This window comes from Nelusetta ayraudi, unplaced genomic scaffold (genome assembly GCF_046127955.1).
Source record: "Nelusetta ayraudi isolate G7.1 ecotype Tasmania unplaced genomic scaffold, CSIRO-AGI_Nayr_v1 ptg000082l, whole genome shotgun sequence".
NCBI lineage: Eukaryota > Metazoa > Chordata > Actinopteri > Tetraodontiformes > Monacanthidae > Nelusetta > Nelusetta ayraudi.
The window spans coordinates 2053008-2076885 of NW_027466132.1; the positions used below are offsets into that span (position 1 = coordinate 2053008).

Here is a 23878-nt window from a genome sequence, read left to right on the forward strand (position 1 = left end):
TCCTCCTTGCGCAGCCAAGCATTTTGATTGGTTGACTTAATATGGGACATTTATTTATTTGCATTTTATGCACAAACTGCTGTTTGAAAACAATGTCTTGAGAACTTAAAAAAAAAAAACGTTAAATTTTCTAACTTTTCTAAATCTAGTTTGTTAATATTCTAAATGTGTTCAAATGACTACCATCCAATATTCTCCGATGATGCACTTTTTTGGCACACTTTCGGCAGCGTGTTGTGATGACGTCACACGAAGTCAGCCGTGCGAGCACAACAGCACACGATAGTAGGCGAGCTGGGAGTGGTGCAACATGGTGAGCACAGTATATTAGAGTACGTGTATTATTGGGTCAATGAATAGTTCTACCAATGGTGACTTAAAGATTCTATTCGTTGTTTCGTCGACGTTTGGGCTGAGTTACCGTCTGCCAAACTTCACCGGCTGGCTAGCTAGCTAGTTGTCGCCTATGTAGCATTCATGCGAGCTATTCATGGCTGTGTCGTGATATCATTAGCTTTTCTTTTCTTTTTCTTCCCTCAAAACTTTATTTATCATTTGCAAAGTTTACAGAAATTCACGTCTTTAGCTGTCGCTGTCACTCACGCCGAGGGTGACGTGACGCAAACTCTGCAAGTCACGTGACTTTGGCCGCCGGCGAGTTTGCTTTGTGCTTGTGTGGTGTTTTTTCAGGCAGCAGCCGTTATACAAAGACTCTTAACATATGTAATGTTTCAGATACTACACTTGAACATGTCGGAATACTTAAGTCTACTGTGGCGTCTCTGAGTCATCAGCTGCCCAAGAGTAATAATACTTCAATTTAAGCACTGCATTTGATAGTTTTTATTTGATTTTTTTGCACTGCATTTGATAGTATTACTGCTATTTACTGCTGTTTGAAATCATATCTTATATTACAGCTAAATTTCTTTGGCCTTGGAGTCTCTCATTGACATTAGCAATACAAATACTGAAATGGTGACAGTGAATTGGAGACTTCCAGGAACGAGGTGTGGTTTATATTTCTCCAGACGTCACACTGCAGCACATGAGACAACTCTATTCCCCCCCCCCTCCCCAGTCTTATAATACAATTACACACGGGTTTGGAGCTATTATTATTGTACATAATATTATTTCTTTCTCTCTCTTTTTTTTTTAATATAAAAATAACAAGCGTTAAAGAATCTGTACAGATCCACGTCCTTGTAAAAGCCTTTAATCCTTTTCCCACGGATTGAGTTGCTTTTTATTTTCAGTTCTAGGATGCTATGTGGACGTGGTGCAAAACATTGCGGGAGATGAAAGGAACTATTTTCAGCATCTTCAGGCGTAGATCTCCGAACCGTCCGTCAGCGGGGTTGTTCCTGCAGGTGGAGAGGTCGTGGTCGTGGTCGTCCCTCTGATTGGGCTGCTTGGGTGGCGGTGATGGGGCGTGGCCACAGCTGGAGCTCTAACTGCTTGCTCGGCAACTCTCCTCTTGTTTTGTCACTCCGCCGGGTGACAACGCACAACAGTCATTTTGTTCACGCTGATCCTCCAGAGCGGCGACCATGGTGCTCTCCGCCCGGCTGCGTGGTCTCCTCCTGCTCCTCCTGACCCTGCTGGCCGGGCCGAGCCGGGCCGAGCCAGGCCACCCTCTCCTGGGTTTGGTGGGCGGCACCGGGGGGGTTCTCCCCAGCCTGAGCCGGCCGGCCAACCACAGCCGCATCTTCTACGGCGTGATGTTTGACGCGGGCAGCACCGGCACGCGCATCCACGTCTACACCTTCATCCACGCTGACTCGGGTGAGCCGCACCTCACGCTTTTCTTCTAATCTCTCTTTTGTCCTGTTGACATGTCGGAAAACCAATGTGTTTACATACCTCGGGCTTTGGTTGGAGCCCGAGCTCACCTTCTAACAAACTACGTATTGGTTATATTTGTAAAAGAATTAATGGCTTTACTGGCTTCTCTTCACCGATCTGTCAAGTGTTTTTCATGTCAAGTCAGTTGAGTTCAATTCAGTCGATTATGCTGATGCTGTCTACCGAAACACTGCTGATTCTGTCCTCAATCCCCGCAAGATTCCCAATAACTCACAGTGCAGGTTTGTCTTAATTCAGAACTCACCACTGTCTCATGTATGGAACCTTCAACTGGCTTCATCCTTTTGTTTACATTTTTATTTATTTTGATTATAAATTTTTAATTCAATTTTGCATGTGTGCAATATGAACTTATTGATCGTACAGCGTTGAGCTTTGCTTGTTCCACATTCAGGTTGAAGCAGAACTTGTTTGGGTCAAACATATGAAAAGGTTCACTGTTCTATCCGGAGGAAGATTTTGTCAATGAATATCAACGTCCGCCTGCGACTTTGTCCAAGCTTTCCATGTTGGCTCCGCTGTGTGTTGGAGTTTGACGGCCCTGCGTCGCAGTGTCCTCATGCTGGCAGCCCCGCGACCTCGGAGAGACTCTCACTTTGCAGAGCAACAGTGATAACAAGCAGCCGTAGACCCCTTCTAAAATGATTTCTAAGCCCATTTCCTCGCTGCCAGTTGCTTGTGCAGACTCCCCCACTGTGTGTTTTCACTCCAGGGCACAGAGGTCACACTCGGTTCTTTTTTTCTTTTTTTATTAACTTTCTCCGAGTCATAATCCTATTTAGACAGATTCAAGTCAACATGCTTCATCGTAAGTAAGGGGATTTTGTCCCCCCCTGAATATGTACGCTAAGAAGATTTGGCCTCACTAATGCTTTTAATAGCTGCTGCGTGTTTGTCGTGGGCGGGCACTTGATGTTTTTTTTCTTCTTCTTCTTCTTTTTCTTCTTCCTCTTCTTTCCACAGCAGAGCTGCCAGTTCTGGACAACGAGATGTTCCACTCGGTGAAACCTGGATTGTCGGCCTATGCAGACTCTCCTGAAATGGTGAATTCATCTTTCTTTTTTGAAATTGTATCTGTATTTAAAACAGACAAGCAAATTGCACAGTTCAGCAGTAAATAAAATCCGATAACTTCCAGATTTGGTCAAACTTGTCTCGTTGGACTTTTAGTTGGAAGATCAATTCTTCCATCCTAAATATCTCTGGAATGGTTCCAACTCAGTCACCTACAGTAGGTGGGGTCTGAGCTCGCCGTCTCCTGGTAATGCTCTTTTTATTTGCCACCACAAGCAATTGCATTAACTTTATCTCACGCCTAGATTTAAAAAAAAAAAAAAAAAAGTAGTGAATTCATCTTTCTAGTTAAATGTGTTACATTGAGCTGCAAATCCCACTCATTACTCCTTGCCAGTAGCTGCCTTCCGCAGGGATCCACATTCACACACTCATTGAAAGTAAGCCGAGGAAGCCAAGGACCTCATTTGTGTTTGTTAGTGACGTCTGTCCTGGGAGGTCAAGGCCCACGTGGAGCACAGGTGAAAGCATATTTTCCAACGATAAAAGCCTTCAGTGCTGCTCTTTGTATTTCCCCCCCTATTAAAAATTCTGGCCAATTGACTGATGGAACAAGCGCTGGGTCGGCTTCTGCTTCCCACTCCTGTTGCCGCTATAAGGACCCTGATTGGTTGGGTTGCGTAACGTGAAGGCTGTCTGATTTTGGCAGGGCAATGTGCAGGATATTATACTTAACATCTCGCGTGATGAAATGCAGCCAATGTGCAAGAAAGCACAAAAAAAAATGAGCGCTTTATTTTTATATTTTCTGAATTAAAAGCGTCTTGACAGTTGAAGGGGGTTTGTTGTAACTCCAGCTTAATGTTCGGAGGTGGGGGTGGTGGTGGGGGGGGGCTCACAGCTGCAAACTGTCTTGGACGGCATGGACTGCATCATTTATTCATTTATTTATGCAGCTTATTTCCTCATTCATTTATTTAATTATCACGGAAAAACATCTAAATGAATTAGTTTAAGGCGAACTTCACAAGGCGGCTTGGATGACATCGCCGCTGCGGGACGTGACGCACAAAGCCGAGCGTGAAGTTTTCCTCTCGGCTGCTCGTGCTTGCGCGGGGAGCCTCGGTCGGACGTTCAGCAGACTGCAGCAGACATAATTGCCGCTTCGCCCGCAGAAGGTCAAGTTGCAAATGTGTAATTTGCATTACGGTGAATCAAAGCGCGTAATCCACCGTCGCTGTTGTTTTGCCGAGTCAGCAGCCCCTCCCCCTCCCCACCCCACCCCTTTTGAGCGGCCTGGGTCGCCTCTGGCTCACACTAGCACAGTAGCTCAACCTGGACCTCCTCCTGTAGGGCACTGGCAATCTGTTAATGTTTTGTCGCACTGTGGCATCCTTCTGTTTATACATGTTGTCTAGCTATTTAGCTAGCTATCTGTCTATCTATCTATCTGTCTTTCTATCTGTCTTTCTATCTGTCTTTCTATCTATCTGTCTATCTATATCTATCTATCTGTCTTTCTATCTGTCTTTCTATCTATCTGTCTATCTGTCTATCTGTCTATCTATCTGTCTATCTGTCTATCTATGTATCTATCTACCTGCCTGTCTATCTATCTATCTTAGATCCCTGAATGTTTCTTCTGACTCCTTTCTCTCCCCCCCCTCCCCCCCCACCCCCCCCCCACCCCCCTAAAGGCTGGACACACGGTGTGGATGCTGCTGAAGGTTGCCAAGCAAGCGGTGCCTCGTCTGCAGTGGAAGAGAACCCCGGTGGTGCTCCGAGCCACAGCTGGACTCCGGCTGCTTCCTGCCGAGAAAGCCCAGGCTCTCCTGGACCAGGTGCTTCCATTTGACTCTCTGCTGGAAGTGCAACTCAGACGTTTCTGTTTCTCAGTTTCTAAATTGTGAAAGAAAATGTAACAAATTTCAGACATGTTGAGCTCTTTCACCTCATTTGATGATTGGCTATCATAGAACAGTCATTGCCCCCCCCCCCTTCTCTCAGTTTCAGCTGGAAGCTGCTATCTGCTGTTTCCTTATCTGGTTATGAGCACAGAACGGGTTCTTTGAGTGTGAAGCTCATCCTGTGCAGCTCGGGGGAAGCCGGTCCAGGAACACTGGGAGACTTTCATCAGGTGGCGCAGTGACAGTGCAGTGCACACTGCTCCGTTATCAGAGCGGCAGTGTGAAAGGGTCGCGCCACCAAAAGGGTGGTGGTGGTGGTGGTGGTGGTGGTGGTGGAGGGGGGGGGGATTAGATGGTAATGGATGGTTCTGGGGCACCTCAGCAGATAAGTGATACTTTATTAAGCTGCTCCCGAGGGAATTAATTAATCCCTTCGAGTGGAGTTCAGCCCTGAATGAGCCTCAGCGACAGTAGAGAACATCAGGGGCCACTTTCCTGCTCGCCCTCCATCTTCCTCAATCTCACTCCTTTCTCTATGATTTGTGCGCCTCTCGCCTACTCCTCCTCATCCACTTCCCCCTCCTCCTCCTCCTCCTCCTCCTCCTCTTCCCCTTCCTCTTCCTCCTCCCCCTCCTCCTCCTCTTCCCCCTTCTCCTTCATCTCCTCTTCCACGTCCCCCTCCTCCTTTCCCTTCTCCACCTCCTCCTCTTCCTCCACCACCCCATCTTCTTCCTCCTTTTCCTCCGCCTCCTCCTCTCCCTCCTCCTCCACCTTCCCTCCTCTCTCCTCCACCTTCCCCCCTCCTCCTCCTCTCTCCTCCACTTCCTCCTCCACCGTCCCCCCTCCTCCTCCTCTTCCTCTCCCTCTCCCTCCTCCTCCTCCTCCTCCTCCTCTCTCTCCTCGTCCTCCTCTTCGTCTTCGTCTTCCTCCTCTCCTCCTCTTCCTCTCCCTCTCTCTCCCTCCTCCTCCTCCTCTCCCTCCTCCTCTTCCTCTCCCTCCTCCTCCTCTCTCCTCCACTTCCTCCTCCACCTTCCCCCCTCCTCCTCCCTTTCCTCTCCCTCCTCCTCCTCTCTCTCCTCCTTCTCCTCCTAATCTTCTCCCCTGCTTTTCTTCTCCTCCTCTTCTTCCTCCACTACCTCCTCCACCTCCTCCTCCTCCTAATCTTCTCCCCTGCTTTTCCTCTCCTCCTCTTCCTCCTCCACTACCTCCTCCACCTCCTCCTCCTCTAATCTTCTCCCCTGCTTTTCTTCTCCTCTGCGCAGGTTCAACGCGTGTTTGAAGAGTCTCCATTTCTGGTCCCAGATGACGGTGTCAGCATAATGAATGGCACAAAAGAAGGTAACATCTACATCTTGGCTTTGTAGGTGGCATCAAAGATCCATCTGGCCTACTTTCAGACTTTCAGTTTGCCGCCGCCGCCGCTGCGTTGTTGTTTACTGCGTAAACTGCAGCAGATTAGCGCCGCCGTCCAATTCATTTTTTTTATGATGACACTCAGTTCTCCCCCGCCACCCCCTCTCCCCCACCCCTACCCCCCGACGTGACCACACGAGGCTGTAATTACTTTGGGTGAAAATATGTTTTTGCCCTCCGGTGTCACCGTGTAATTTGTCAGCACTTTGACTCTTGTTTTTTCCCTCCTCACGCATGCACATATGGCAGCACATGTTTTTGCATGTGCACATATGTGACGTAACCTCTGAGTCATTTGTCAACATGTTTTTTGTTTTTCTAAATTGAGCCTGAAATGAATATTTTCTGTTTTTTTGCTTGGTAAATCTCTCTGGCTGCAGGAATCCTGGCTTGGGTATCTGTCAATTTTCTGACAGGTGAGTTTGGAAAAACTGAATAATTCCGCTTGTTATCACGACGACGAGCTTCCTGAGCCGGGCTGCTCCGTATCCAGCTTTACCTGACGGAGTTTGCTTCCAACACACGCACTTGCATGTGCACATTGCACAGCTTTTGGCTTGTGTTGCTTTAAAGCTTAGATCTTCACAGAGTTCAGTGTTTGAGGGGGTTTTTCTTCTTACGTTTGGATTGAGTTGTTCTTCAGAAAAGCACTTTTAAAAGACTTCAACCAAAGCCACGGCAGTTTGCTTTTTTTCTCCGTAATGGCTGCTGGATTAAACTGCAAAACGTTGCTCAGGTCACCTGAGGAAAGCGCAAACTAAGAAGACGGTGGGGATCCTGGACCTGGGAGGAGGATCCACGCAGATCACATTTCTGCCCAAGCTCAAGGTCCGCTGGTTTTTAATGTTCACTCCACTTCCTGTTTTTCTTCTGACCAAGTCTGTGGAGCTTTTTTTTTTTTTTTTTTTGACCGTGACTAAGTCTCATCTGTTTGTGTCCACTGTAGGAAACTCTTGTGAGAGTCCCAGTTGCTGATTACGTCACCAGATTTGACATCTTCAACACAACATTTGAGTTGTACACTTACAGGTAAAAAATTAAAAAAAAAATTAAACAAAGCAATAAAGTATTCCTACTTTTCATTGACTTAGTTTACACACCACCAGTCATATGTTTGGAAACACCTACTCATGCAATTCGCAAAGCAAAATACCGTCAGGCTTCGAAGACATATTTTGTTGTAGCTGCTTTTATTCTTTTTCATTTTAAAGCACTTTTTTTCTCCATATCCCATGATATATTGTGTCCTCCTATGAAGTGAATCAATTTATTTCTGACCCTCCTTCCAGCTACCTCGGCAATGGACTGATGGCAGCCCGGCTGGCCGCGCTGGGAGCGCTGAGAGCAGAAGGTACGGAGCAGCGCTGCGTGGGGGAGCAGTGTCTCTCGCAGGCCGTCCAGAGTTAATGGTGGCTCGGTTGTGTTTCGGCTCCTGCAGCTTTGGAGTGGATGGTTTTCAAAAGTTCCTGCCTGCCAAAGAAATTCCGGGACAAGTGGAGCTTCGGGGGTCTGACCTATCAAGTGAGCGGCGACCCCAACGGTAGGAGTTCTTGTCATTCAACTTCAGTGCGTCTACACCGATACCAGTGTTATATGTATATATATATGACAGTTTTGTGAAATGTGTCTTTGTACTGCAGTGAAACTTGTCAAACTTCGGCCCGGGGGCCATATGCGGCCAGTTAAGCTTTTTAATTATGTGTAATTACACATTAATGACACTATAATGTGTCCTCGTACTCTGCTCGTTTTGTAAAAAAAAAAAAGTGGTATAGGTGCATCCCCAATCCAGACGTACTCTGCTGAATTATGCATGGCGTCGAGATGCTGAGCAGCAGCGTTTCTTTATTTATTTTTTCACCGCTGCCCGTCTCCGTGCGCAGGTACCACTGGATACAAGGCCTGTTATCAGGAGGTGCTTAAGGTGGTGAAAGGGATTATTCATCAGCCCCTCGGCCTCAAAGGCGACAGCGTCTTCTATGCGTTCTCCTATTACTATGACAGAGCGGTGGATGCCGGCCTTATCGGTGAGTAAACACTCACACACTCGCCACCCCTGACATAATTACACACCTCCGACTGGATCAAATCCCTCCTCCCGTTCCTGCGTGAGACAGTGCGGCAGGACGCCGTGAGTCATCTGTCTCACTAGATTAGGCCGACTGGAGCTGCTGCTGTTGTAGCTGCTGCTGCTGCTGCTGCTGCTGCTGGAGAAAACAGCTCCTCCTCTGCCAGCCCCAAAACTGCACAGGCAGCAGCACTATTATTAGCATTGGAAAGTACCAAAGTACAAATACCTTGTTACAGTACTGAAAACTTTCTTTTACTTTTACTCCCTACATCTATTCACAAATATGTGGACTTTCTGCTCCTCGCATCGGGAAAACATGCTTGTTACTTTTCCACAAATTCCAGTCGTTTATCGTAGTTGTTGTTTGCAGTGGAGCCATTTGAACTATATGCCGTTTGTGTACTTTCACTGAAGCACAGAATGCAAAATGCTTTTGACACCTCTGCTTCAATAAAGCGTTTGAAAACTGCGGCTCCCTCAGCAGACGGGGCGCAGGAGTGGACGCTGGCGGTGCGAGACTTCAAGAGGAGAGCCAAAGAAGGTGAGCCGGGACGTGGGCGTTACTGTGACGCACATCTCCGCGGTACCCCGGGGCTGCTTGACCTCTGACCCCTCGTCGACCCCGAGCCATCACCGAGCCTCTTTCTCCTGTGTGCCGCAGTGTGCAACAAGATGTCCAAGTCGCCGCCCAGCAGCCCCTTCCTGTGCATGGACCTGACCTACATCACCTGCCTGCTCAAGGACGGCTTTGGCTTCAAGGAGAGCACGGCGCTGCAGGTGATGTCTCGTCACGCAGCACAATAATGAGAGACGGATTAGGAGGAGGGTGGTTTTGTTTTGTTTTTGACAGCTCATTTAAAGTTTAGTGCCCTCAGTGTTCTGAGTCATTAGCTCTAAACTCGGAGTGAAAGATGAACGTCTGCTGAATATGATTAAAAACATTGACATGCTTCAGGGCATAAAAATACAACTAAAAAAAAAACAAATTAAAGCTGCAAGCAGCGATCAAGAGGCTCCCTCTCAACGCCCGCCGACCCCTGCTGATGCCTGTGACGGGGCCATGTCTGGGTCAAAATATTTGATTTTTTTGGACTCAGATTGTGAGGAATTCTAGGACTACTCACCATCTAGGACTAAAATATTTCAAAAAAATACTTTAATCAGCCAAAGTCTCACCAAAATGTCCGTCCTATCAAAGTTTAACATGAGATGGAGCGGTTCAGTGCAAAATCTCAACATGTCTGAAAATGAGAAGAAAAACAAAACAAAAAAACCCCCGACATACTATTTATATTATGTCGTTTTTTGTCAATTTTCAGACTGGGACAAAAGAATTCTTTAATCTGCCCAAAAATCCCAGAAACCATTGTGCTATCACAGCTTAGCATAAAACGGAGTGATTTGGTGCAAAATCTTCACGTCTGAAAAAAAAAAAAAAAATAAAATAAATAATAATACTAAAATAATCAAACCTTGAAGTTGAAAATCACAGTAGCAAACGAGCTCAGCCATCTTTCAACCTGCCTGAGTTTCAGAGAGGATCATGGCATGTTGGCCAAAAAAAAAAAAAACACAGTCAAAATTCATCTAAATGTTTGAGACTTTTTTAATAGTATTTTCATACAGAAAAAAAACATATTGAATTTGGTGTTCTTGTGTTCTTATTCTCCCTCCTAGCTGACCAAGAAAGTGGACAACGTGGAGTCGAGCTGGGCTTTGGGCGCCGCGTTGGACTTCTTCCACCACCTGAGGATACACTGAGGAGCAAAGCATCATGGTCTGAAGTCGTTAGGGTCAGCTGACCTCAAAGAGCGAACCCCTCCCCTCCCAAGTCTTTAAATAATTGAAATGTTTAGAAGAAAATTTGAGCTCTTTACCCCAGGATGAAGCAATGAAGTGGTGGAGTGCTGCGGTTGCATGTGGGTGCATAATAATAATATTAAGGGTGATAGTGTGCAAAATTCACTTTACCAGCGTGTTACTGTAACATTTGTTCCCCAAAAATGGGTAAAATCCATCCTTTATTTCTTTTGCCTCGCTCCACTTTCCAGAAAGTGTGTTTCAGCCCCAAAGTGACGTCACAAAAAACTCAACTAAATATATTTAGGATGTACAATGTGGAATCTGCAACTGTTAGTAGCAGTGAGGACGTTACGTGTTTGGTACAAACTGACTCAACTCTTAAAATATATAATTTATGCAATTTTTTTTTGTCAGAGAATGTCATCACTGCATTTCAAACTGTTCACACCGGTGTCTCACATCACAGCCTTTCGCAACTCAACAACTTTCAACCCATTTCAGCATGTCTTTGGAAAAAAATGTTTGTTTTTGCAGTTTTGAACCTAAAATAAAAAAACAGTGTTGATCGCTGGAAGCAGTCTGTGGTCGACTCGTCAATATTTCAAAGTCCACTGCGATGCTGCTTGAACCGAAATGCGACCAGGTGGCGCTGTGGCCGCGCCGGGCTACAGCAGCGTCACCACGTCCTCTCCATAGGCGTGGCCTTCTGACGTCAGCGCCACCAGCTGGTGAGGCTGCGAGAGGACGACCACCGAGTCCGTGGAGCCTGCGGGAGGTGAAGAACACGACCGGATGAAGCACTGTCAATAGCTGCGCGTCCGTTGCCCTTAGAATTGTGCAAAACCTAAATATCGCGATAAAAAATTGGCAATGGAAACAGCTAAACTTTGAAAAATCTCCCAAATATCACTAAAAGGTTTTTATGCTCTCATGAGGTGGTTTTTCAGACATATCCATATAGACCTATATTGCAAAAGTGTCGTGGAAACACTTTTGTTGCATTTACACGTCGACGGACGTGACGTACGGGTCACGTGACCAGTTCGCTTCAAGTGGAAATAGCCAAAAACGTAAAAAGGACGAGATTTTACGAGAACTACCTCTTATGCGTTTCGCACCATTCAATGGAAACACCTGAAAATCGCAATTGTACTTTGTCAAAGTTTTAAAAATATTGCTTCTATTTTGCACAACACACACAGAAACGTAGCTACTGTGACAAAGGTGTCAGGAAGTTGGTTACCTTGGGATCTCAGCATGGCGTGATGAAGGTTCATGGGCTCCACCGACGTGGTCATGTTGTCGCCGTCGGCCTCCAGCAGGCTGCTGTGGGTCAGCGCCTCTCCTGTGAGAGCAAACAGAGTCGCAGAAGGTCATTCCTTTGGTTTGCCCAAAACTCACAGGAAGGACTTCCCTATGGTAGCTTATAATATAAAAAAGAAGAAAAAAAAAAAACGGAAAAAAGTCATCACTTAGATTTGCCCAAATCTGACTCAGAGCAACACAGTGGAGACGAGAGGGACCACAGGGGTCGCTGTCCCATCTCATGTTTTTCCCACCAAAAGCCAAGGAAATGCTTTTGGATTATTGGCCATAATCAATCCATATGTTGCTATGTGAAGCACTTTTCCTCTGCAGGGGCTCAACGTCCCATAGAAGCACATTCATTCTCATTCATCTCAATAATTAGTGAGGTTTGTGAGATGCGATCCTGAACTTTCCAACCCGACCCAATTGCATGACAAGAAAAAAACGCACCCAAACCCTTCATTTCCCTGCCTCAGCTGTTTTCCAAGACGCGTGCTCTCTGAAACAATTCAGCCACTTACCCCGAAGACAGAAAAAAGAAGAAGAAGAAAAAACTGGAACGATAAATTTTTCAAGCAGCCGAGGCTCTTAATTATTCAGGAAGTATTCCTAAAAGTAACTCACACCAGGCCTGCGCATTTTTCAAACAGGCGGGCCGCCACTCGCAGCCACGTAAAGAGAAGATTAGCAGAACCACCGACGGCACTGTGATGTTGCTGAAGGCGGATAAAGGAAAAGAAGAAGATGAGGAGAAAGAGGAGGAGGACAAAGAGGAGTAGACCTGTTTCTCTGCTTTCTCCACCGAGCCCATCGTCCCCGTGCCTCTTCCTCATGTGGACGTTGCGGCTGCCGGATTGGGAGAAGGTCTTCCCACAGATCCCGCAGTGGTGAGGCTTCTCGCCTGCAGGGGAAAGACAGACAGATGGAGAGATGCAGCATCCATCATGTAATTCCCCTCGGAACTGATAGAGGAAGCATCACTAGGCAAGGCAAAATCGCCATATAAAAGGAAATCTGCGGCGCACTAATCCCCGTCACCGCCCAACGGCAGAGAATTAGGGCCACAAGCAGAGAAAAAAATGTGTTAAGAAAATGTTTTTTTCCATTTCGAGAATAAAGTTGAAATTTTGTGTAAAAAGTCAAAAATTTGTGAATAAAAGTTGAGATTTTGTGTAAAAAGTCAAAATTTCAAGAATAACATTTTGAGAATAAAGTCGAAATTTCAAGAATTAAGTGGAAATTTTGCAAAGAAAGTTAAAATGTCATATATGAAATTGAAATTCTGGGAATAAAGTCACAATTTCGAGATTAAAGTTAACGTAAATAAAGTCGAAATGTTGAGACTAAAGTTAATAAAGGCTCTGTGCACAAGCCCTAGTGGAGGACCACTTTCCTTGTTTACTTCGACTTCATTCACAAAATTTCAGCTTAAAACTCAAAATGGAAATTTCAAAAAAATCTCCAGTAATTTCTTTTCTTCTTCTGGCCCTAATCCTCTTTCATACCACCCTGAGGAGAAGGAGTTGCCCGAAAAATGAAAATGAAAAGGAGGCTCAGCTGAGTGAGCAATGCAGCTGCAGCACTGGGTTCCCACTCACCAGAATGCACCAGCATGTGTTTCCGCAGACTGGAATACTCGGCGAAGGATCGCCCACAGCCATCTGCCTCGCACAGGAAAGGCTTCTCTCCTGGAAGTGGCCACACACACACACACACACACAAAGACACAGACATATTGTTCAGCACCACAATGGAAGGACTTAGCGCCGAGAAGTAATTATTGCAGAATATGTTGAAATTGATTTAAGAGACATTAAAATAAAAAGCGGAGCGACTCGTCTCCTTTGTTGGCGCAGCCCGACGGTGACGGCTGACCCACTTTGACGCCGATGCTTGGAAAGAATCTCATCTCTTTCTCTTTTTATCTGACTAAGTGGATAACACGAGCACAAGCTGCAGTTTCTGGCGTTGAGACGTTGAAGGGGCAAAAAAACAAAAAACAAAATGAGGCTGGGCTACAAAATGCGTCTGAACCGTCGACCCAGGAGCTGCATGTATGCATGGGGTCACGGTGCTGATCTGACGTGAAACTTGGTGGAAGTCTTAAAATCCACGATTTATTGTTGAAAAAAATTCCGCCTGACAGTGATCTCATTTCTACAACATTGTCGATTCTGTCACATTTTTTCAGCTGCAAGAAAATAAGGGCTGCTAATGTCTCCCGCAACATTTTCATCCGGGACGACAGCTGCAAAGAAAACAAGCGCTCCCAATTTTCTCACTCGAAGGCAAAGGACAATACAACAATGCACCACATGGTGAAGAACAGCAAATCAGGTAGCAGGTGGGAAAAAGTACCTACTGTGTGAAAAGCATCGTAGTTTCCATTTCGAGAATAAAGTTGAAATTTCATGAATAAAATTTAAATTTCGAGAATAAAGTCGAAATTTCCAAAATAAAGTTGAAATTTCGAGATTTAAAATGAAAATTTGAAAATAAAGTTGAAATGTCCATTCGACTTTGTTCACGAAATTTCAATTTAAAATTCGAAATGGAACCTTAAAAAAAAAAAATCTCCTTCCTGTAATATTTTTTTTCTTCTTTTGGCCCTAATCCTCTTTGGTATACCGACAACGTGAATGCGTGGAATGCTTTAAAAGAAATAACCGAACAGCCAACAAAAGGAATTTCCAAGGACAAGGCATCAAGAGTCCATGGTGAGAACAAAATCACCCACCACTGGTGCTCTTATCGGGACCACATTCCGCGGTTGGGAAGTTTTTTGGTTTCAGAGAAGATGACGAAAGTCGAAAGAACGTTTTGTGCACAGTGTTTAGTTCAGTGTTTTGGCTTCATCGCTGCACCGCGAGGACAACAAATTTATGCAACCACGTCAAACGTCATCACAGAACACATGAGGACGAAGCGACAATGTTGACCGGCTTGTGTTGCTCGCCAAGAGCTGGCTGCAGAAAAATGTTTTCTTCTATTTCTGTGTTAGTTTTAGGAAGGCTGTCGGCCTCTCCCGTCATCTTGTTCAAATCAGTGACGGCTCGAAATTTGACCATTTTTTTTTTTTTTTGCTGAATCGAGCTGTGGAGCCGATTCCTGGAGTCGTGGCCCACCTGTGTGTATCCTCCCATGGTTCTTCAGGTTCCCCGCCGTGGTGAACTTCTTGCCGCAGTTCTTCTCAGTGCAGATGAAGGGCTTCTCGCCGTTGTGGGTCCTCATGTGAACCTGCAGCCGCTGCAGCACGTAGAAGCTCTTGCCGCAGCCCTCGGCGCCGCACCGGAACATCCGGTCGTTCCTGCCCGAGAGGCGAGATGTCAGTGAGCCGTTCACAGCCGTCGCTGCACAAACTACTTTGAACTTTGCTGCAGAAATGAGAAAAACCCGCATTGGTTTTTTTTTTCCCCCTCCCGTTCCAAACAAGTGGAAGGTGTAAAAAAACCCACCTGTTTTAGTGGGAGGTTGTAAACAGAGTGCTAAATATGCTGTTTATCCACCGTAGCGTGTTGTTTTTTTTTGATTCATAATCAAGTGATGATGCGACACCAGGATGAAAAATAAAAAAATGAACCGAAAGAGAAAGCCCGTCAGCAACAGATTGTTCTGGGTTTATTTGCAATGTTTTTCTGTGGGGGGTTTTTCCCCCCACGGGTCGATGACAAAGCAGCCAACAAACAGAGTATGTCACGCTCGGAGGTGGAAAACATCCATCCAGCTGACTGTAATAAGCACCACAGAGAGAATTTAAAAAGCTGCGAGACAGATTTTCCCCTCAGTACTTAGGCTGATGTCTTCCAAGGCAAAACACCTCGGAGTCATTTGCATTATCATTACATTTAATGGTGATTTGTCTTTTTAGCTTGCCCGTGCCTGAATTAGGGGCCTTTTTCCATGGCGTTTCCTTCAAATCAAACAACAGTCAATGAGCTTTTGTGTGCAATTAAGACTCAGAAGTCGTGCCGCGACTGCAGAATTCTGATCAGACTTCCAGCAGAGACATCTTTGGCATGCTGGGGAGCCAGGATGTTGCTGGTTACAAGCGTTACCTGTGCGTCTTGAGGTGATACTTGAGGTGAGCCGGCCACGTGAACGTGCGGCAGCAGCCCTCGAAGGAGCAGCGCAGGATCTGCTTGGCCAGCGGGCGGCTGCTGCGAGCCGTCGTCGACGATGGCGACGGCGGCGGCAGCGGCAGCGTTGGCGTGGGCAGCAGCGGCAGTGGCGGCGGCGAGGGCGCCCCCCCCCCCTCCATCAACTGGCCGTGTGTGTGTTCACCTAGGCAACCGGCAGCGAGAGAGTGAGAGAGTTAGTGCTGAAAAAAAAAGAAAAGAAAAACAATTGAGAGGCGAACCAGACGGCTCGGCGGCCCCTGGAGCCCCCCGGCTGCGTTGCAGGCTAATCACCGGGTCGGGCCGAGAGTCGCTGATCAGCCAGCGGAAAAACCAGCCTGCAGCTGAATGCAATCAGCGCCGTCCCGCCGGCTCAGGCTGCCCGCGCTCCACGTCTTAAACCGGGCCAATTTAGCTTCGGGGGGGGGGGAGGCGCTTGCTGGGCGGCCGTGCACCTATTAGCCGACAGCCGCTAAAGGTGTCTCAGCGGGGGGGGGGTCGGACATCACTCTGGGCGGAGCTCAGTCAGCTCCCACCGCGGCGGAACACATTCCGACTTTCCGAAACCGCGTCGGAGTTTTTCCAGGAAAGCAACACGAGAGAAGCTGTGGTGGGGAAATGATTGTTGAACCATGTGACCGGCGACAACTGGACATTTCCTGTTTGCCTCGGTGTGCGCAGGTTACGTGGCGATCCGCGCCCAAATTAGGTCAGGCTGAGCGATATGTGTCGTAAACTGGGGTCACGCTAACCGGAACAGATTGGGTAAAGCGTCCGGTAGCTCAGATAAGGTTTGTATCTTTTGCCTGGCGACACTCTGTCTGGAGCATGGATGCATTGTAAGAACTGGGTACCGGACTGGAAATATGGTGGCGCATTGATTTTTCCCCAGTGGCCACTCGAGGTACTGCAGCAAAAAAAAAATCCCATGGGCCCGACAAAAGCATTTTCCCCATAGGCCGCAATACAAAAATAAGAGGCTTTTAAACCGGCTGACAGGACGACTGTGACCTGCAGTAAAAATGAAAAGCTCTTGGGCTGAGTTGAGCCGATGGCTGACTGAAAAAGGAACTGGGATTCTTATCTCTTGTGTCAAAACACTTCATGCGTGTGCACAAATGTCACAATCCACACACAAACCACTTGACACCGTGTTTACGGTGCACACAGTGGAAGAGGGCCGAGGGAAGAAAAACCCTGGCTACGACCGAGGCTGCTTTACTGCTACCAGACTGTTGCATCAAGCTCCATCAAAGCATCTGTGATAGCAGGAGGCCGCAAACAGGGGGCTAAACGTGCTGTTTTCGAGAGTGTTTGGGGTTTATGATCACACAGCGCTGCTGCTGCTGCTGCGGCAGTCTGGGCTGCAGAAGAAGCATCTGAAAAAAGTGGAGCTCACACTTCAACATCACTGTCAGTTTCTTTAAACCTCCGGCCTCCTCCTGCGCTTCAGCTCAGACTGAGTCCAAAGATCAGAGACGCTGCCGAGGCTCCCACCTCCACCTGAGCGGACGGCCCGTGGAGGGGAGTTAGGGGGAGGCAGGGAGGGAGCGGGGGGAGAGCGTCTGGCCCCGCTTCCTCTGATGGCTGATTAAATCGGGGCGGTGCCGAGAGCGAAGGGAGGGGATTATGGCACGGCTGGCCGCTAGCTGGCTAGCTGAGCGAGACGGGCCGACACATTATTTTGGCAACTGGAGGCGCCGACGTTGAAGGGGCTTCAACATGACGGCGCAGAAGTTTTTTTGGGGGAGGGGAAATATTAAGAAGATTTATTTTTCCGACTCGGAGCTGATGGCTGCTGCTTGTGATCACGGCGGCGGAGCGAATGTGGCGAGACGACTCGTCCAAAACAACGACGCTGAAGTTGGCACCAAATTCGCCCCGGTGCTTCTTAGGTTTCGATTCCACCTTTAAAAAAAAAATCGGCAATTTGACCGCTAGATGGCCGCGCTTATCCCAACACTGTTAACATATAAAATTCAGCGAATCATTATGTCTATGTTGAGGTGGATTTTCTTCCAAAATTATACAGGAGAAATGGACATGTGAAATATCGTTGTAAAGCCTGGGAGCTCTACTTTTATAATCAGTTGACATATTTCACGGGAAATCATTTTTGGCCTTTTGGGGGGGGGACTACCAATGGCAAAGTTGTCAACTTTGGAGTAGTTGATCCTAATTTCAGCCTTAAGCGTAACCCTAACCCTAAATCCAGCCTTAATAGTAACCCTAATTCCATGCAAGTCTATGGGGTCAAAAGTCAACTTTGTCCGAGAAACATGGGGTCACTTGCAGGTTCATCGGGATCCCTCAAGAAGCGCCCACGCCAAATTTGAGGCTTCTAGCCCATGAGGAACCCCGAAACCCTAACCCTAATTCCAGCTAACCCTAACCCTAACCCTAATTCCAGCCTTATCGCTAACCCTAATGCCATGCAAGTCTATGGGGTCAAAAGTCAACTTTGTCCTAGAGACATGGGGTCAATTGCAGATTCATCAGGATCCCTCAAGAAGCGCCCACGCCAAATTTGGGGCTTCTAGCCCATGAGGAACCCCAAAACCCTAACCCTAATTCCAGCTAACCCTAACCCTAACCCTAATTCCAGCCTTATCGCTAACCCTAATGCCATGCAAGTCTATGGGGTCAAAAGTCAACTTTGTCCTAGAGGCATGGGGTCACTTGCAGGTTCATCAGGATCCCTCAAGAAGCGCCCACGCCAAATTTGGGGCTTCTAGCCCATGAGGAACCCCGAAACCCTAACCCTAATTCCAGCTAACCCTAACCCTAACCCTAATTCCAGCCTTATCGCTAACCCTAATGCCATGCAAGTCTATGGGGTCAAAAGTCAACTTTGTCCTAGAGACATGGGGTCACTTGCAGGTTCATCAGGATCCCTCAAGAAGCGCCCACGCCAAATTTGGGGCTTCTAGCCCATGAGGAACCCCGAAACCCTAACCCTAATTCCAGCTAACCCTAACCCTAACCCTAATTCCAGCCTTATCGCTAACCCTAATGCCATGCAAGTCTATGGGGTCAAAAGTCAACTTTGTCCTAGAGACATGGGGTCACTTGCAGGTTCATCAGGATCCCTCAAGAAGCGCCCACGCCAAATTTGGGGCTTCTAGCCCATGAGGAACCCCGAAACCCTAACCCTAATTCCAGCTAACCCTAACCCTAACCCTAATTCCAGCCTTATCGCTAACCCTAATTCCATGCAAGTCTATTTGGTCAAAAGTCAACTTTGTCCTAGAGACATGGGACCACTTGCAGGTTCATCAGGATCCCTCAAGAAGCGCCCACGCCAAATTTGGGGCTTCTAGCCCATGAGGAACCCCGAAACCCTAACCCTAATTCCAGCTAACCCTAACCCTAATTCCAGCCTTATCGCTAACCCTAATTCCATGCAAGTCTATTTGGTCAAAAGTCAACTTTGTCCTAGAGACATGGGACCACTTGCAGGTTCATCAGGATCCCTCAAGAAGCGCCCACGCCAAATTTGGGGCTTCTAGCCCATGAGGAACCCCGAAACCCTAACCCTAATTCCAGCTAACCCTAACCCTAACCCTAATTCCAGCCTTATCGCTCACCCTAATGCCATGCAAGTCTATGGGGTCAAAAGTCAACTTTGTCCTAGAGAAATGGGACCACTTGCAGGTTCATCAGGATCCCTCAAGAAGCGCCCACGCCAAATTTGGGGCTTCTAGCCCATGAGGAACCCCGAAACCCTAACCCTAATTCCAGCTAACCCTAACCCTAATTCCAGCCTTATCGCTAACCCTAATGCCATGCAAGTCTATGGGGTCAAAAGTCAACTTTGTCCTAGAGACATGGGACCACTTGCAGGTTCATCAGGATCCCTCAAGAAGCGCCCACGCCAAATTTGGGGCTTCTAGCCCATGAGGAACCCCGAAACCCTAACCCTAATTCCAGCTAACCCTAACCCTAACCCTAATTCCAGCCTTATCGCTCACCCTAATGCCATGCAAGTCTATGGGGTCAAAAGTCAACTTTGTCCTAGAGAAATGGGACCACTTGCAGGTTCATCAGGATCCCTCAAGAAGCGCCCACGCCAAATTTGGGGCTTCTAGCCCATGAGGAACCCCGAAACCCTAACCCTAATTCCAGCTAACCCTAACCCTAATTCCAGCCTTATCGCTAACCCTAATGCCATGCAAGTCTATGGGGTCAAAAGTCAACTTTGTCCTAGAGACATGGGACCACTTGCAGGTTCATCAGGATCCCTCAAGAAGCGCCCACGCCAAATTTGGGGCTTCTAGCCCATGAGGAACCCCGAAACCCTAACCCTAATTCCAGTATAACCCTAACCCTAACCCTAATTCCAGCCTTATCGCTAACCCTAATGCCATGCAAGTCTATGGGGTCAAAAGTCAACTTTGTCCTAGAGACATCGGGTCACTTGCAGGTTCATCAGGATCCCTCAAGAAGCGCCCACGCCAAATATGGGGTGATGCGGCCGCTGTACTGATCTGTCGGGTGAGGGAGGAGCTAAGCCGAAAGGCGTGCACTTTTTTTGTATTGATGTATTTATTCGTTTCCTCGTGTAAACGTGTCTTGACGGGAATATGTGAATGCGTTTGTGAGCCCTGTCGAAGAAGAATTTCTGCCACCATCTGGGACAGACAGTAAAGTATTCTGTCTATTCTATTCTATTTGCTTCTGCATTTATTTCTGAAGGATTAAACTCTCTTTTATGAGTGGTCTTCTAACAATAATCTGAGTCTCCAGCCTGTCTATGAACGCCCTTGTTTTCCAGAGAACTAGAGAGTCTTTTCTTTTTCTTTTTTTTATGATGAATCACGCAGCGTTGCTCCGCTAGGGACCGCGACGCAAAACAAACATCAGAAAACTGGAACAGCCCGGGCCCTGTAGCTGTGCGCTTCTGATGGGCCTGTTTCCCTTCCTGTCTTCCTGTCCAGGGCCGTGCGCTAATCCATCTATCCGTCCATCTTCCGAGGCGGCCACGGTGCTCGTAACCCTCTACTCCCCCCTCCTGGCCCCCCCCCAGCGCTGACAGAAGGGCAGGCAGACCAACAAATCCACTTTGATTGAGAGACTTGTGATGCGAAGCGCCGGAACGGAGTTTCCAGTCGGTGCCGATTACACAGCGTTTTTCATCTCCGCCGACTTCGATTCTCGCCTCTCTGCCTTTGATCGCGGCCTGAAAGTAGATCAGCTGATGCTTCCTCAATAAAAGCTGCTGGTTGCCGCTTCACAGGTTTCATTTTTTTCTTTCTTCCTTGGGCTTTATCTCGGTTGTGAAATGGCTCTATAGCAGCGGCCACCGCCCTTTTAGCACCTGAGAGCTACTTCATGGCTACTGAGTCATGCGAAGGGCAACCAGTTTGCTACTCTCCCCAGAAATAACACATTTTCCCAGTTAGCCTGGAGCTATATATGATTATTAATGATGCAGATCTATGTGAAGACAATGGTCACGTTAATGAGTTCTCAATAGTCGTTAACAACGACTCAACAAGGTTGGATGAAACTGAATTTCAGATGCAGCACAATGAGTTGGGCTATTTTTAGAACAGGCCTGCGGGCGACTCATGTGGTCCTTGGGGGGGGCTCGCCGGCACCGTGTTGGTGACCCCTGCACCATCCACAGCACTGCTTCTCAACTGGTGGAGTCTCAGGACCCACATTTTGTTCCTCATAATTGCGAGATTTAAGTTTTGTGCAATTCTAGGAGTAATGGAATAGAGACAAACAAAGACAAACTATTCGCACTCACAGGCACACCTACGGTCAAATTTGTGTGAAGGGGGCGGAGCCGCCTTACCGTTGCTGACGCCGGTGGCCCGGGCGTCCTGGTTGGCTTTGGCGTCCCTGGCAATCTGCGCCCGCGTGGCCGCGATCAGGCTGTCGTGCGCCAGCTCCTGCACCCGCAGGTACCAGGGGGCGCTGCCGTCCATGCCGTAGTCCCCCGACGAGACGCCCTCGTCGTCGCCCTCGCCGGCGCCATCTGCAGCGAAGATGAGCGAGTCGGAGGAGGCCGTGATGCCTGCGGGGGTGAAGTGAAAAAAAGAAATGACGATAAAACAAAGAAATGAGGTGCGTTATCCTGCAGCATTTGAATTTCATGGCCCCTTTCCCCCCCATCTATTGTGCTCAGCACATTTGATTTTAACATTATGGCTTCATTCTGGCAGGATGGGGTGGTCGTGGGGTGGGGGCGGGGGTAGAGGAGGGTGCAGGCTGGTAGGTACAGAAAAAAGTGTCGACGGAGAAAAACAGCCCATTTCTCAGGAACGGAATTCAATGTAGCGCGAGACAGAAATTCATCCCATCCACCCTCAAAGAAAAAAAAGTCTGCTATCTTTCACACTGCTCACCGAGTCAGAGCGCACAAAAGGTGCACGTCGACAGCGCAAAATTAATCTTTCGGCTCTCACAGCAAAGGGAGGCTGCTGAACCGAGAACACGAGGCTGCCAAAGATTCTCTCTCCCGACTTTTTGCCCCGCCTCTTTCTCAGTGAAAACGCGTCGCTTCATTTCGTGCAGGTGAAGAATAAAAATGAATCGCAGAAGAAATAAAGTTCAGACACAAGTTTGGGCTTGGATGACCTTAACTGACCGATCCAACAGAGGAGTTACGGTGAGCGTCAAACCGGCCGCTAACGATCAGCCATATATAAAATTTGTGTGCTTAAATAAAAACAAGCGCGCGTTTACCTTTGGCGAGGTTCAAAAGGACGTAGGAGGAGCTGTCGGACTGCTGCAGGTCGTGCAGGATGGCGGGGGGGCTGGGAGAGGCCCGCGGGTGGTGAGCGTGTGCGTGGACGCCCCCCAGGGGGCTGCGCTCCGACACGGCGCTGAACTCCGACAGGGAGTGAGAACCCTCTTGGTCGTGGCTGAGGCCTCCATCTGAGAGAGGGTGTGGGAGGGTGGGGGTGGGGACAAACAGACATGAGTCAATACTGAAGGATCTCCTGTAATGATGGCATAAGAGGTGCGGATGCAGCAAGAAGGCGCTGAGTTGAAGTGTGTGAGATGAGTACACTCATTTATCAAATCAAATCAAACTTTATTTATATAGCACTTTTCTTCTAACAAAAGTAAAATGTCAAAACATGTAGCAAAATGAACACATTTGGGTTTAAATGCTGAAATAGAAAAATACCCCTCAATAAAAAATTGTGAATCGTTTTCTTTTTACATGTTGCTGCTTTGCACATTAATTAACTATGATTCAGGGGGTGTGTCACTCGGGGTGTCACAGAGTGTAAAACAGCAGCAGCTGGATTCTTTTCCATTATTATCTGTCGGCTGAGTCTTGACCGGTCTGGATCAAAAATCGCGAGTCCGAGATCCTTAAAAAGGTGGTCTTGAGACCAAGACCAATCTCGAGTACCGCAACACCAGTTTGGAGGTGAACAGCCAGGCACCTGTGAGCTCCAGCGGGCTGCACAACGAGCTCTCGGCGGGAGCCAGCAGCGGCAAACAGGAGTGTTTGGAGTCCGAGTCCTCCAGACCCTGCACCAGCGGGATGGAGGCGTTCTGCACAAACTGCACCAGCAGCTGCGGAGGAGGGAGGGGAGGAAAAACAATATGGGTGTCCAGTGCAAGTGCAAGTGCACTCAGACGACAAGAACAACATCAACAGTAAACAAGAAAAAAAAAGAAGAAAAAAAAAGAGAGATGGCAAAGACAGACCTCGGGTTTGGAGTCCAGCTCATCAGAAAGCATGGGTCACCCTGTGCAGCACCTGCAGGAGCAACAGTCATCCATCACAGAGAGAATTGCAACTTTAGTGCAAATATCTACATGTTTAAATGGACACAATACCCACCTCAAAGTAGACCTTCTAATTTACGCCAAGTCCCGCGCGGTCATAAGACGCGGCTGTTGTGGGGCATCTTGGAGTAACACACCGCGAAGCAATCTGTAGTAAACAAACGGCCAAGGCGACACATTACCGAAGACCAAGTAGAAGACTCGCGAATTATGCGACCTTTACAGCCGCCTTTTCTATCAGGGTAAAGATGAAAATGACCCGGGTCAGTGCGAAGCCAAAACAGACCAATGACGGACTGCGTTTTCAACTTAGCTAGCAGGATTAGCAGTTGACAAACTAGCCACCGGAGCTACAGGATGGTTGCGACTAAAACACGACCGCCTGCTCGCTGTCGGTAACGTTTTCCTTTTTAATAGATGTATTAAAACATTCGGACACACTCCGTTTATGTATTTACCTCTTCAGTGGGACTGTTCTTAACGGCGAAACAAGTGGATAAGTGACCCCCAAACCAAAACAGTAGTAGGGAGGTTTGCGCTACGGAGTCTCCGAATGGACAATCCTAACACACTTCCGGGTTCTGTGTGGCAGGATACTGTGTAGTTGGATGCCATCTTGT

At 47.7% G+C, this 23878-nt stretch overlaps 2 protein-coding genes across 3 annotated transcripts; one reads left to right on the forward strand and one right to left on the reverse strand.

Moving 5' to 3' along the window:
• Positions 1 to 228: 228 nt before the first annotated feature.
• entpd5b (ectonucleoside triphosphate diphosphohydrolase 5b) lies at positions 229 to 10658 on the forward strand. 2 transcript variants are annotated; one of them, XM_076044744.1, is made up of 14 exons: positions 229 to 313; positions 1544 to 1788; positions 2833 to 2912; positions 4581 to 4724; positions 6053 to 6128; positions 6584 to 6619; positions 6940 to 7031; positions 7150 to 7232; positions 7493 to 7554; positions 7642 to 7743; positions 8087 to 8230; positions 8759 to 8815; positions 8936 to 9051; positions 9952 to 10658. In XM_076044744.1, the coding sequence occupies exons 2-14, from the start codon at positions 1554 to 1556 to the stop codon at positions 10033 to 10035; spliced, it is 1311 nt and encodes a 436-aa protein (XP_075900859.1). In that variant the 5' UTR covers positions 229 to 313; positions 1544 to 1553; the 3' UTR covers positions 10036 to 10658. The 2 variants fall into 2 exon arrangements, with proteins under 2 accessions (XP_075900859.1, XP_075900860.1); XM_076044745.1 differs by lacking the exon at positions 229 to 313 and having other exon boundaries at positions 1162 to 1788; positions 2836 to 2912.
• On the reverse strand, positions 9865 to 23835 carry znf410 (zinc finger protein 410). The gene is made up of 12 exons (XM_076044743.1): positions 23717 to 23835; positions 23314 to 23406; positions 23178 to 23229; positions 22910 to 23042; positions 22197 to 22388; positions 21304 to 21525; positions 15441 to 15666; positions 14511 to 14692; positions 12984 to 13073; positions 12167 to 12286; positions 11321 to 11422; positions 9865 to 10843 (listed from the first exon to the last, which is right to left on the reverse strand). The coding sequence occupies exons 3-12, from the start codon at positions 23208 to 23210 to the stop codon at positions 10743 to 10745; spliced, it is 1401 nt and encodes a 466-aa protein (XP_075900858.1). The 5' UTR covers positions 23211 to 23229; positions 23314 to 23406; positions 23717 to 23835; the 3' UTR covers positions 9865 to 10742.
• Positions 23836 to 23878: the final 43 nt, after the last annotated feature.

Bases quoted from the DNA above. Each gene is read 5' to 3' on its own strand.
- znf410 (XM_076044743.1), bottom strand. From the start codon at position 23,210: ATGCTTTCTGATGAGCTGGACTCCAAACCCGAG. The intron at 22,389-22,909 runs GTGCCTGGCTGT...ACCCTCTCTCAG, and splicing joins CAGCCCGCTGGAGCTCACAG to ATGGAGGCCTCAGCCACGAC. The intron at 10,844-11,320 runs GTAACCAACTTC...CACCTCCCGCAG, and splicing joins CGCCATGCTGAGATCCCAAG to GCTCCACGGACTCGGTGGTC.
- entpd5b (XM_076044744.1), top strand. From the start codon at position 1,554: ATGGTGCTCTCCGCCCGGCTGCGTGGTCTCCTCCTGCTCCTCCTGACC. The intron at 6,129-6,583 runs GTAACATCTACA...CTCTGGCTGCAG, and splicing joins AATGAATGGCACAAAAGAAG to GAATCCTGGCTTGGGTATCT. The intron at 8,816-8,935 runs GTGAGCCGGGAC...TGTGTGCCGCAG, and splicing joins CAAGAGGAGAGCCAAAGAAG to TGTGCAACAAGATGTCCAAG.